This window comes from Dermatophagoides pteronyssinus, unplaced genomic scaffold (genome assembly GCF_027571235.1).
Source record: "Dermatophagoides pteronyssinus isolate colony J.1.1.1.1 unplaced genomic scaffold, Derpt_VIB-CSIC_2022.12 sq0025, whole genome shotgun sequence".
NCBI classification, from domain to species: Eukaryota; Metazoa; Arthropoda; class Arachnida; order Sarcoptiformes; family Pyroglyphidae; genus Dermatophagoides; species Dermatophagoides pteronyssinus.
This window is the reverse complement of record NW_027461549.1, coordinates 113,780-125,297: the sequence shown is the minus strand read 5'-3', so window position 1 is coordinate 125,297 and position 11,518 is coordinate 113,780. Positions and strand designations below refer to the sequence as shown.

The following is an 11,518-nucleotide window of genomic DNA, read 5'->3' as shown; positions in this document are numbered from 1 at the left end:
AAAAATTTTCTAAGTTCGAATTCGCTTAATGTTAAATCAATGGTGGGGTGAAAAAATACCCCACGCGAGCACTGGCGTTAGGATTTTATGCGCGAGCACTGATGTGTTAAAAAAAATTTCTGATTTTATTAAAATTTTCATTTTTTCTTGAATTTATCACAAAAATATAGATTTTTTTTTTATTTAATAAATAGAGTTTAAAAAACGAAATGTATATGGCTGTATTCGGTGTGTGTGTGTTTGTTATCCGAATTATCAATTTTTTTCAAAAGTTTTTGGGAAAAAATAAAAAGATAAAAAATAACATTTTTTTTTTAAAAAAAAAGATCACAAAAAATAGAATAGAATAAGAAAAAGATGCCGTTTGTTTCAAAAAAAGATAGCTATATTTGTTTAGTATTTTCTGTGTGTGTATGCATGTGTTTATTTCAATGAATTATCCGAATCATCTGAACAACGAAATTGAAAACTTGAATCATCTTGATGATGATTTACAGTTAACGATTGTTGTTGTTGTTGTTGTTGTTGTTGACGATGATTCTGTGAATGTATAGATGAATCATCATTATGCTGTTGTTGTGGTTGTTGTTGTTGTAGATCATTCGAAGATTGTATGGGTAATTTTTTCAATTCTCGTCGTAGACAGGAAACATAAACACGATAACGTTTTATCTAAAAAAAAGGATAGAAAAAAATTGATGAATTTTATATGATAAAATCCAAACATACCTCATGTTGTAGATAATTTTCTTTTTCCATAAATCCTTTACGATATTTAATATTTTGACATGATTTTTCTAACAATTGTTCCAGATCTTTTTGTAATGATAATAATTTATTTTCCTGATCTTTCAATTGTTCACGCTAATAATTTTTTTAATAATGAAAATGTTTTTAAAGTTTTCTTTTTTCCAAGAAAAATAAACTTACCAATGATAATTTTGTATGACTAACAGGAAATATTTCTTTTTTAAATTTTTGACTATCCGAACAAACTGCCATAGGTAATGTTGGTGCCGAAAGACTAGCTGCAGTTGTATTGATTGTTTCGATCCATGATTGTAATTCTTTTGAATCACTAATGTTTTTTTTTCAATGGAAATAAATTCGTTTGAACTAGAAACAAAATCAATAAATCAATTTCTTACCTAGTTTCAAATAAATATTCCGCATAATCTGCTGTAATCAATCGAAATACAAATTTCTTTTTAGGATAATCATCCGCTTTTGATGCAATCGAATGATGAATACGAATTGAATTGGCAAAACATTCTTGTAATTGTAATTTACGAAATCCATTTTCATCTTTATGTAGATAAAGAACTAGATCACGTAATGTTGCATAGAATAATTTCCAGCTACGTTTACCGATTGAAGCTGAACGTTTATAGTGAATATAAAATGATAAAAATCAAACAACCGGAAAAAAAATCAAACTTACTTTTACGTCCATTCGAATCATAACAACATTTACGACGAATATAACCTTTTTTATATTCAATTGCAACCAATGGATTTGGTAGATCAATAAATGGACTTGTTGTTGCTATTCCCGATGATATTGTTGTTGATATCATTGATGATGATGATGATAATTGTTGATTAAATTTTCTTGGTAATGTTGCATATGGTGAACTAATCGATTTTGATATTGTTGTTATTTTAGCAAATACATTACGATTTGTAGATGATTTTGTTATTGTTCTTGGATGATCTTCATCGCTTCAAATAAGAGAGAAAAGAAAGAAATATCATACAATGAAAATTTGAACAAAAGACAAAAGATAAATAACAAAAACAAAAAATCTAAAAATAAAAACAATAATACAAAAAAAAGAAAACACTTACTCAAGCCAACCAAGTGGATTATTCTTGACCGAATAATAAAGATATTTGAGTAGATTATTTGGATAATCATCACCATCATTCATACCGGCTAAATTGAATATAAAATTTGAACAAGTCATTTTACGATGAATGTTCTATTTATTATATTATGATGATATTTTTGTGTTTTTGTTTCATCAAATAATTAGAAGAAAAAAAATTAAATAAATGAATTAGGAATATAGATTTTGTTCAATTATCATCATTTTATCAAATTACCTCTTCATGTAGATCAGTATTCAATAACATTAATGCACATGTTAATGTATGTATTGAATCGATACTTTTGAATTCAGTATTTGGATTACATTCATAATAACGTTTTGAAAAATAAACTAAAACACGTTCACGTTCTTGTGTTTCACCAATTAAATGAAAATATGATAGAAAATATCTTAATGAAACATCTAATTCTTGATTAGAAAAATTAAATAATTTTAAATATTCTTCCGCAACTGTACGACAAAATTCATTATTTTTTGATAAATGTCTGGCAACATCGGATTTTTTAAATCCTTCAAGATTATATAATCTTTTGGCTAATCTTGATGCACTTGGTGTATCAATTCCTTGTTGTTGTTGCAGTTGTTGTTGACCATTAAATTTTGAAGGTGTTGAATAATACAAAAGACTACTTTCATCACTACCAATCGATAATTCATCCATTGATCTAGAATAATTACCATCATCATCATCATTATCATCAGAAATTAAATTATAAAGATTTGATTCCTGTGATTTAAAACGACAATCACCAATATTTTCATAACAATTTTCCTGTTTTTGTTCCGATTGTTGCTGTTGCTGTTGATCAAGCTGATGTTTTTGTTGTTCTTGTTGATCATTTGGATGATCAAAAAATGAAAAATGTTGATAATCACTTGAACAATTTGATGATGGTGGTTTTATAGATTGTTGTTGTTGCTGTTGCTGTGGCAGCTGATGATGTTCCTGTTCTTGTTCCTGTAGTTGTACATCATCATCACATAAAATTCCAGATGATACATTTCCCGATGATGATGATGATGTCGTCGTTGTTGTTGTTGTTGTTGATGATAATGAATTTGATATTTTTGATGATAATGATTGAATAGTATTTGTATTATTTGTGGTCGTTGTTGTTGTTGTTGAAGTTTTCAAATTATTTGTAGATAAATCATCATTATTATCACCATTATCATGATGATCAATATCAGTTTCTTTTGCATGTTGTAAATTTTGTTCCAAATTTGAACGTATACTATTTAAACAATCACAATCATCATTAAATGATTTAATTGTTGATGATTCTAATTGATTTTGATTATCATCCAAAATTGTATCAATCATTTCAACATCATTTTCAATATGAAATTTTTTCAAATTCTTTTTTCCATTTACATTTGATGATGATGATGATGATGATAATTGTCGTCGATTTTTTGATCCCTTTAAAATATTATTTGTATCACCAGTTTTTGTACTACGTAAATTAATAATTAGATCACCAGTCATTAGAAACCAATCTTGATTATTTGGACTTGTTGTTGTTGTTGTTGCCATTGTTGTTGTTGTTGTTGTTATTCTTTAATCATAAACATTGTTTTGATATCACGATCAGTATTGTTTTTTTTTTCAAAAAAAGGAAGAATAAAAATTTGGCCTAAACAAACGAAGCAAAAAACAAAACAAAAAAAAAACATTCAATAAACACAAAAACACAAACAAATCGATCAATCAATCAATCAACCGATCAATCAATTTATATCAACAGACAGAAAAAAAAGATGTGAACAAAAAAAAAACGCAAAACATTTCAATGATTTCGGTTGACTAACCAAAAAAAACAAAGATCAATATCACCATTAAAATCATTTTACATAAACAAATAACATTATTGTATCCATTTATAGTGTAGCAAACATCCTAAAAAATGAAAAAGAATTCTTGAATTTGTCGATTTTAAAGTCAAAAAGGGAAATCAATTGAATTGAATCGAACACACAAATCATTGAATAATGATTGAATTGATGTGATAATCAACACAACAGAACTTTCAAAAATCATTTTTTTGGTTTTTTACATGAATAACTAAAAAAAAATAAAGTTTGTCAATCATCAGAACAAGCCATAAACCACCAACACACACACATGCGATAAATAGAATCTAAAGATAGCAATATTGGAAAGGAAATAATAATCAGCCGAATGACAACATTCAAAAATGATGATGATGATGATGAATAATGATTTTTTGTTGTTTAAAAAAAATTCAATTTTGATGGAATAACAACAACAACAAATTGAAAAACAAAAAATTTAAAATTCAATTTGTATGTAGTGGTTGCTTGATGTGTGTCTATTGGATACACTCATATAAAACAAAAACTCTCACATTGATCATCATCATAATCATCAACCACAAGGAGTGCCCAAAAATCATGATGATGAAAAAGGATAATCCTAATCCTGAAAAACTTACTTGAATTCAACGGCAACTGTAGAAGAATGAAGAAAAAAAATATAAATTTTTTGGTGGTTAACACATTCTTTGATACAAAATAGTCAACAACAACAACAAACTAAAACAAAATGAATGAGAAAAGAGACGAAAATCATCATCATCAATTCATTTATTCAATCATCATTTCAAATATAGAATATTGCTAATTGTGTGTGTGTGTTTGCTATTGCTGCTGTTGATAAAAATGATGAAAGATTCTCCCTTAGCTAACTAACTAACTATAACCCGACAACGAACGAAAAAAATCACATTTATTATTGAGAAGAACGAAATAGGAACACACATAGATTATATATGAATGAATGAATGAATGAAAAACTAGAACTTTTTTACATTACTGTTTGTTGAATATTTTGTCTATTTGCGAGGAGAAAAAAAACAAGACCATAAGGAAAATCAGAAAAAATCTGATTTAGGATTTTCTCGCTTGTGTTTTTTCGTTTTTTTCTTTCAAAATATATTTTGTGTGAATGAGCATCATGATGATGATGGAAAAAAAGTTTGTCTCTTTCGTTCTATATACATAATGATAAATGATTTTAAAATATCAATTGATGATGATGATGATGATGATATACTTACTTTATATATTTCAAAAAAATAAAGAAGGGGAAGATAAATTATCCAAAATTGAAATGAAACAAGAGAGAGAAAGAGGCAAAAAAGAGTTTGAATATGAATATGATGACTATTTGAACATTCGAATGTTTTTGATTGGATTCGAATGTTTTGGTTTGGATTCGAAATTCAAAAGATTCGAAAATGTTGAAAGATTCGTTGTTGTTTTTGTTCGAGGTTTATCAAATGATGATAATGATGATGATCGTCAAAAAAAAAAAAAAATTGATGATCATTGCAAGTTTTTATTCTCTGGTTGTTGTTGTCGTTGATTCAACGTTGTTGTTGATATTTTATAATCATTTTCATTCATTCATTCATTCGTTTGTTTGTTTGTTTTTTCAATATCAAATTTATTTACCAACAACAAGCGATATACATTGATGTCTAATTATAATTCGTCGTCTGATGTGATGTTTTATTTTTTTTTTTGGCATAATCGCAAGGAAGAAGAAGATTATTATTATGTTGTTTTTTTTTCAATGATTTCTACTCAAATTTGGAAATTGATGTTTGTTGCAACAATGATCGGATGAAGAGAAATTTTTCTTGACAATGTTTCAGAAACACACACACAGAAATTCAATAAACAAACAAAAGAGAAACAAACAAAACAAACGAAAAAAAACAGATTTCAAATTCTATTGTTCCTGGAACAAACAAACAAACAAAAAACAGAATGAATTGTTCCAACAACAAAAAAAATCGAATGTTACATATAAACATGCGTAACACACAAACATGAGCAAACAGCAGAAAAAATTGGTTTAAAGTCACAATGAAACGCATTCATTCAAACAAAAATTTTCTGTTTCATTCAATTGGTTCGATGAGAGTTCGATATGAAAAAAAACGTTTCGATTGTGACCATAACCATTCGTAAAGTTTTGCTCATTTTTCCATTCATCAAAATGGGGAGTGTTTCGTTGATTCAATTTATCAAAATTTGGCGCGAAAAAAAACAATTTTCAATTAACCTTTTTTTTCACAACAACGAAAAAACTGTTCATTAATCACAATTTGATGAAAAATTTCTGTCAAGATCCGTTACATCCTACACACATTTGGACACCGACAATTTATATCGACAGCAAATTACGTAAAAAATGAAATTATCTTGCCACTGATGTGAATATAGCCATCATCATCATCATCATCGACATTGAATTTGGTGAACAAAGTTACAATGTTCCAGAATGGTTTGATGAGAAATTTTCAACAAAATAAAAAAATACAGGGCGTTAAAAATTGAATTTTATTCAAACAATGATGATATAATCATTTATGGCCATCATCATCATCTTATACCATAAATGAACTTATTTTTTCTTCTCCAAAAAGATGATTTTTTTTTAAATGGATAAAAATCAGCAAAACATTGATGGCCTTATTCACACTTGATAATCAAGTAACCAGCAAAACAGATTGACAGCAAAACAAGGTTAAACATTTCAGCAGCATCCGGATATTATCCAAGTGAATTTTGTTCGAAATTCAAGTTTCTCTTCGAAGAAAAAAAAAAATTTTTCATTTTCATTTCACAATATTTTTTTTAATCATAATCATGGGAGAAAGGAGAGGAAGGAAGGGGGTGATGTTGGTAGAAGCATTAAGGTGGTTTAAAATATTCAATTATTTAATATGCAAAGATGAACTGATGATAATAATGATGATGATTGATAAGCAAAATTTGACATTAACGGACGTTTTTTTTATAATAATAAAAAAAAAATTAATTATAAAATTTGTAAATATCGATTCTATTTGGTGAAAAAATAAAAATATTCATGTTTTTTTTTTTGGAGAGCAAAGGGTTAAAAAAAAATTTGAAATTGATGAGGATTCTTGGCTTTTTTGGCTTAATTTTGCTGATGTTTTTCTTTTTTGATGAATCAGGATGGATGAATGAATGAAGAATAGGTGTGAGGAAAAATGGCACGATTTTTTGTTTCGGTTTGCTTGTTGAAGGGGGACATATAATACTTGGAACGATAAAAAAAAATATCGTAAAGATGTTATTTTTTAAAAAATGAAAGATTTTTGTTTTATAAATAATAATAATTTTTTCTTTTAAAAATCAAATATGATAAAGTTAAATCGATGGGTAATATTATTTTTTTTTCTTCTTTGTAGTATGGGGTAAAATATTCGAATTCTTCATTCTTCAAATGTTTTCTTCAAATTCAAATTCAATGTGTTTCACCATTATTAGTTGTACGTGATGATTCATCAGTATCCAATTTTATATTATTTGATGTTAATGTTTTTTCAAGATCACGAATCCTAATCTCATGTTTCAATACGATTGCTTTCAATTTATGTACTTCCATAGCTAATTCATCAAATTTTTGTGTCTGTTCTGTTGTCATACCGGGTGCTGGTAATGATGATAATAATGCTTCAAGACTATCACCACCGCCGCCACCACCACCACCACCACTAGCATTACCGCTTGAAACAGATTCACCATCTGTTGTGGATCGTTTTGATGTTGGTTTTGTATCCAATATGTTGCTTTTCTTTTTTACAACTTTAAGATCCTGTTTTTTTGTCGATTGATAACCTTCTTTCAATGATACCTATGAAAATACAATGTGTTAAATTTGCATAAAACACATCCAACCCAAAAATAATGCATACCAAAATCGGTTCAGCATCTTCACCATTAATCCATTGTTCAGCTGTTAATGCTGGTTCATCGCCTGCTGTATCCGGATAGAGATCATCTTGAAATAATTCAGACTATTTTTGAAAGAAGAAAAAAATTATTCAATGCTCAAAAATCAAAACATGAATAATAATTACCTTTCTTGGCACAGTAAAACTAATTACTTCACATAAACCTTTTGAATGTAATTTAAAAAGCCTAGCAATTTCATTATTATGAACATCACAGCCACGTTTTGGCATAAAACCAACACCACGTTGTGGTTCACTTGATTGGTATGTATTTATATAATGAACAAATGGTGCTTCATCGGTAATTTCAAAATAACGTATATTACTATCACCCTGTAAATAAATAGGAAATTTAAAAAAATTACCAACAAAAAAAAATTAAATCAAACCTTAGCACAAAGATATAAAAGATTAACATCCGGATCATAAAATGGATATAAAACACCATTACTAGTGTCTAATGTTTCCAAAATCAATGGTTTCAAATCAGATTCACTACGTAATGAATATTGTCGTTCACTCATTTTAGAGAATCCTGTTGTAAAGATAAGATCATCACGAAGATAGATGGCACGTTGTGGTTTAGCACCATCATGACCTTCACCTTCCTATTATAATATGAATAAAGATATTAAAAAAATTAGTTTTACAAAATTTGACAAAACTTTAGTTACAAACCTGTTCCAAATCGCCAGTACGTGGATCATATATTCGTATTTTTTTATCTTTTGTTGTTGTTACAATACGTGAACCATTCCAACACCATGATACATGAAAAATTAAATCAGGTAATGAAATAGCTGATAATATTTCACCAGTACCAACATTCCAGATAATAATTTTACAATCAGCACCGGCTGATAATAGAACATTATTAGCAGATGGATGCCAGGCAAGAAAACCAACACGACGTTGATGACCAACAAGATCAACAATAGGTTCAGTTAATGTACGTGTTAAACCATGATCAGGAATTTGCCATACTTTAACTGTTGTATCTTCCGATGAACTGGCAATAATATTATCATTAAATGGACACCAAGCAATATCCAATACAGGACCTTTATGACCAGCAACTAATGGATGATTAATATCAACACGTCCAGGCTATATATGCGAGAAAAAAAAAAGAAATTGCTTTTCCATTAATCATCTTCAATTATTTCATCAAAATATAAATCTTTTTTTTCTTACCTGTTTCAATGGTAAAACTAAAAATGCACCACCACCAGCCGCTTCAATAACAATGGCAACAAATTTTGGATTAACAGCACAAAAATTACCATCCCATGAATTTTTCGATATACGTATATTATCATAACAATTTTCACGTTTTAATGCTTGACCAAAAACATGACGAAATTTACTTGCCCGTACAATACCACGTGATGCCATAATTTCTATTTATTTATTTATTTTATTTTTTGCCTTCAAAACAAATCTGTTCACCTGGAAAACAAACCAAAACTAAATTTTAAACAAGTGTTAACCGCAAATTGTTTGAGGACAAAAAAAAAAAACACAAAATTTTTGCTTCAAGAACGACAAATTTTCTTCATAAACTTGTTTAGACATTTAACAAAACAAAAAACAAAAATCACGATACACGATGTAAATTTATTTGATTTTGTTTTTTTGGTATAAATCCAAGAAACAAACGAGAGAAAAAAAAATGATTTTCATGGTTATCACAAATAATCATGGCCTAATAATAACAATAATAATATGGGTGTGTTGTTGTCGTCGTTTTTTGATGCAATCAACAAAAAAAAAACGATCGGTAAGTGATTCTCACATTTGAAATTCAACAAGCGAAAAGAAAAGAAAAATTCAAAATTTGAGAATCACTGCGAGCAAATTCTGTAGAACCAATTAAGAAAATTCATTATCATTTCACCAGAAAAACAAAACAAACAATGATGGTGACATTTGAATTCGAATGAAATTCAAAAAAAAGTTTTTTTTGTCACCAAAAACAAAAAAAAAAACTGAAAATTATTTTTGGAAAATTCAACTTTTAATAGAAAAGCAATGTTGACATTTTTTTTTAGTATTTTGCTGTTTGTTTGATATCGATATTTTCTAATCGAAACACAAAACAGGAATTGAAAAAAAAATCACCCAGAAAAAAAATAAATTTGTTATCTATACGACAATTGTCAAGTGGCTGCCTATTATCATCTCTAGGTTTCGCCTATCCTTTTCTCTTTCTTTCTCTGTTGCTTTTTTTCTGGTGAAGCAGGAAATCCAACTTTTTTTTCTTCTTCTTCAAAGCATTTAGCCTCAATTATAACCAAAACGATGACAAAATTATCATCATTATTACTAAATACAGAGTGACTATATAACCACAAATAGAGAGCGATAACAAGCTAGAGAAAAAAGAGAGAAAAAAGAATAATCAAACAAATCAATTGGAAAAACAAACAAGCAACAGCAAAAAAAAAAAATATCGGCACCAATAAACGATTTTCTTTTTTTCAAAAGTTGAGAGGATTTAAAGATTTACAAAAAAACACTAATCATTATCATTATTACAACATGAATATTTTTTTAAAAAAAATGAAAAAATTTATATTTTTAGAAAAATTTTCTGATGATGACTATTGTTTAACGTCGATACTATCGATATACAATCGATTCGAATGTTGTTTTTTTTCATTTCGATATTATAATACGATCATTATCATCATCATCGATGATGATGATAAATCGAAGTCAATTCTCAAATCAAAGAAAAAAAATCGATTTGAGATGAAATATGATGATGAACAATAAATAATGGAAAATGATGATGATAATGATTAGAATTGATGAAAATGATCATAGATGTATTATGTATTTATTTATTATTATTAGATGTTAAACCCGATGACGACCTGAATAAACCTAAAAATAGTTTATTTCTTTCCCCCCATTTTTTTTTCTTCAAATGATTATCATATTGTTATAATGTGCCAATGTTGCTATACACACAGCCAATGAATGAATGTCGAGAAAAAAAAAACATTCAACATTGAAAATAATTACCGACAATGATCATTGATGATGATGTGACTGGCATAGCACCAAATTGGGAAAACAAATTTTTCAACGAAAAAAAACAAACAAACAAACAAAATCATATGAAAACTAAAAGATGCAATGTTGGTAGGTGTGTCAAACTTAACTAAAAAGTATTACATCTTTTACAAAACTTACCGAAACTTTTTTCTTCGTTTTCGCCCTCCCAACCAAATCGTAGAAAATGGATCGATAATTCGAATAATAATAAAAAAATATTGATTCGAAAAAAAATAAACAACAAATTTTTTAAAAACACAAAACACCAGTGAACAAAAAAAGCCGCCCAAAACTTTTTTTGAAAAACCAAAACGATGAAGAATTTCTTTCGTTTTTTGTTGAGTAAAGTAAAATCAAAAATTACACTGATGATGATTAGTAAAACACATACAGCAGACACACACTTTAAAATTATTTTAATTTAATAAATTTTTTTGTTTTTCGAATCAAATTTCAATTTTTTTTCAATTCTTTTCATTTCATTTCAATTGTCTCTGCCCAGTTTTTTGTTTGTTTGTTTGTTTGTTTGTCGTCGTAGTCGTAATCGTTGTCGGCAAACAAATAAAAAAAAATATGCATGCACAAGGCAGCCGATTTGATGTCTGTCGGTTTTATTTCTTTGCTAATCAACCACTAATGTCAACGTTGCCAAATGCTTGAATGTTTATTATGTGAATGATGGTGCTGGTAGTAGTAATACTCACAGGGTAGTGGTACTATGAAATGTATTTATTGATGAAATCAAAATGAGTCATCGAATATCGATAG

The 11,518-nt window shown here is 27.9% G+C and overlaps 2 protein-coding genes across 2 annotated transcripts; both read right to left on the bottom strand.

Annotated features, from left to right (window-relative positions):
- Positions 1-106: 106 nt before the first annotated feature.
- LOC113797212 (PH and SEC7 domain-containing protein 1-like) lies at positions 107-3,641 on the bottom strand. Its single transcript, XM_027347554.2, has 7 exons — positions 2,107-3,641; positions 1,849-1,982; positions 1,442-1,722; positions 1,149-1,377; positions 931-1,078; positions 730-864; positions 107-672 (listed from the first exon to the last, which is right to left on the bottom strand). The coding sequence occupies exons 1-7, from the start codon at positions 3,427-3,429 to the stop codon at positions 424-426; spliced, it is 2,499 nt and encodes an 832-aa protein (XP_027203355.2). The 5' UTR covers positions 3,430-3,641; the 3' UTR covers positions 107-423.
- A 3,404-nt stretch (positions 3,642-7,045) lies between these two features.
- Positions 7,046-11,374, bottom strand: coro (protein coronin). The gene is made up of 7 exons (XM_027347555.2): positions 10,889-11,374; positions 8,882-9,136; positions 8,366-8,794; positions 8,077-8,295; positions 7,814-8,020; positions 7,649-7,750; positions 7,046-7,587 (listed from the first exon to the last, which is right to left on the bottom strand). The coding sequence occupies exons 2-7, from the start codon at positions 9,080-9,082 to the stop codon at positions 7,198-7,200; spliced, it is 1,548 nt and encodes a 515-aa protein (XP_027203356.2). The 5' UTR covers positions 9,083-9,136; positions 10,889-11,374; the 3' UTR covers positions 7,046-7,197.
- Between the last annotated feature and the right edge of the window lie 144 nt (positions 11,375-11,518).

Excerpts from the sequence above, each read along its gene's own strand:
- LOC113797212 (XM_027347554.2), bottom strand. The coding sequence starts at position 3,429 with ATGGCAACAACAACAACAACAAGTCCAAATAATCAAGATTGGTTTCTA. Across the intron at positions 1,983-2,106 it reads ATACTGATCTACATGAAGAG|AACATTCATCGTAAAATGAC; the intron begins GTAATTTGATAA and ends TATAATAAATAG. Across the intron at positions 865-930 it reads GTCATACAAAATTATCATTG|CGTGAACAATTGAAAGATCA; the intron begins GTAAGTTTATTT and ends AAAAATTATTAG.
- coro (XM_027347555.2), bottom strand. The coding sequence starts at position 9,082 with ATGGCATCACGTGGTATTGTACGGGCAAGTAAATTTCGTCATGTTTTT. Across the intron at positions 8,021-8,076 it reads TTTTATATCTTTGTGCTAAG|GGTGATAGTAATATACGTTA; the intron begins GTTTGATTTAAT and ends ATTTATTTACAG. Across the intron at positions 7,588-7,648 it reads AAGATGCTGAACCGATTTTG|GTATCATTGAAAGAAGGTTA; the intron begins GTATGCATTATT and ends GTATTTTCATAG.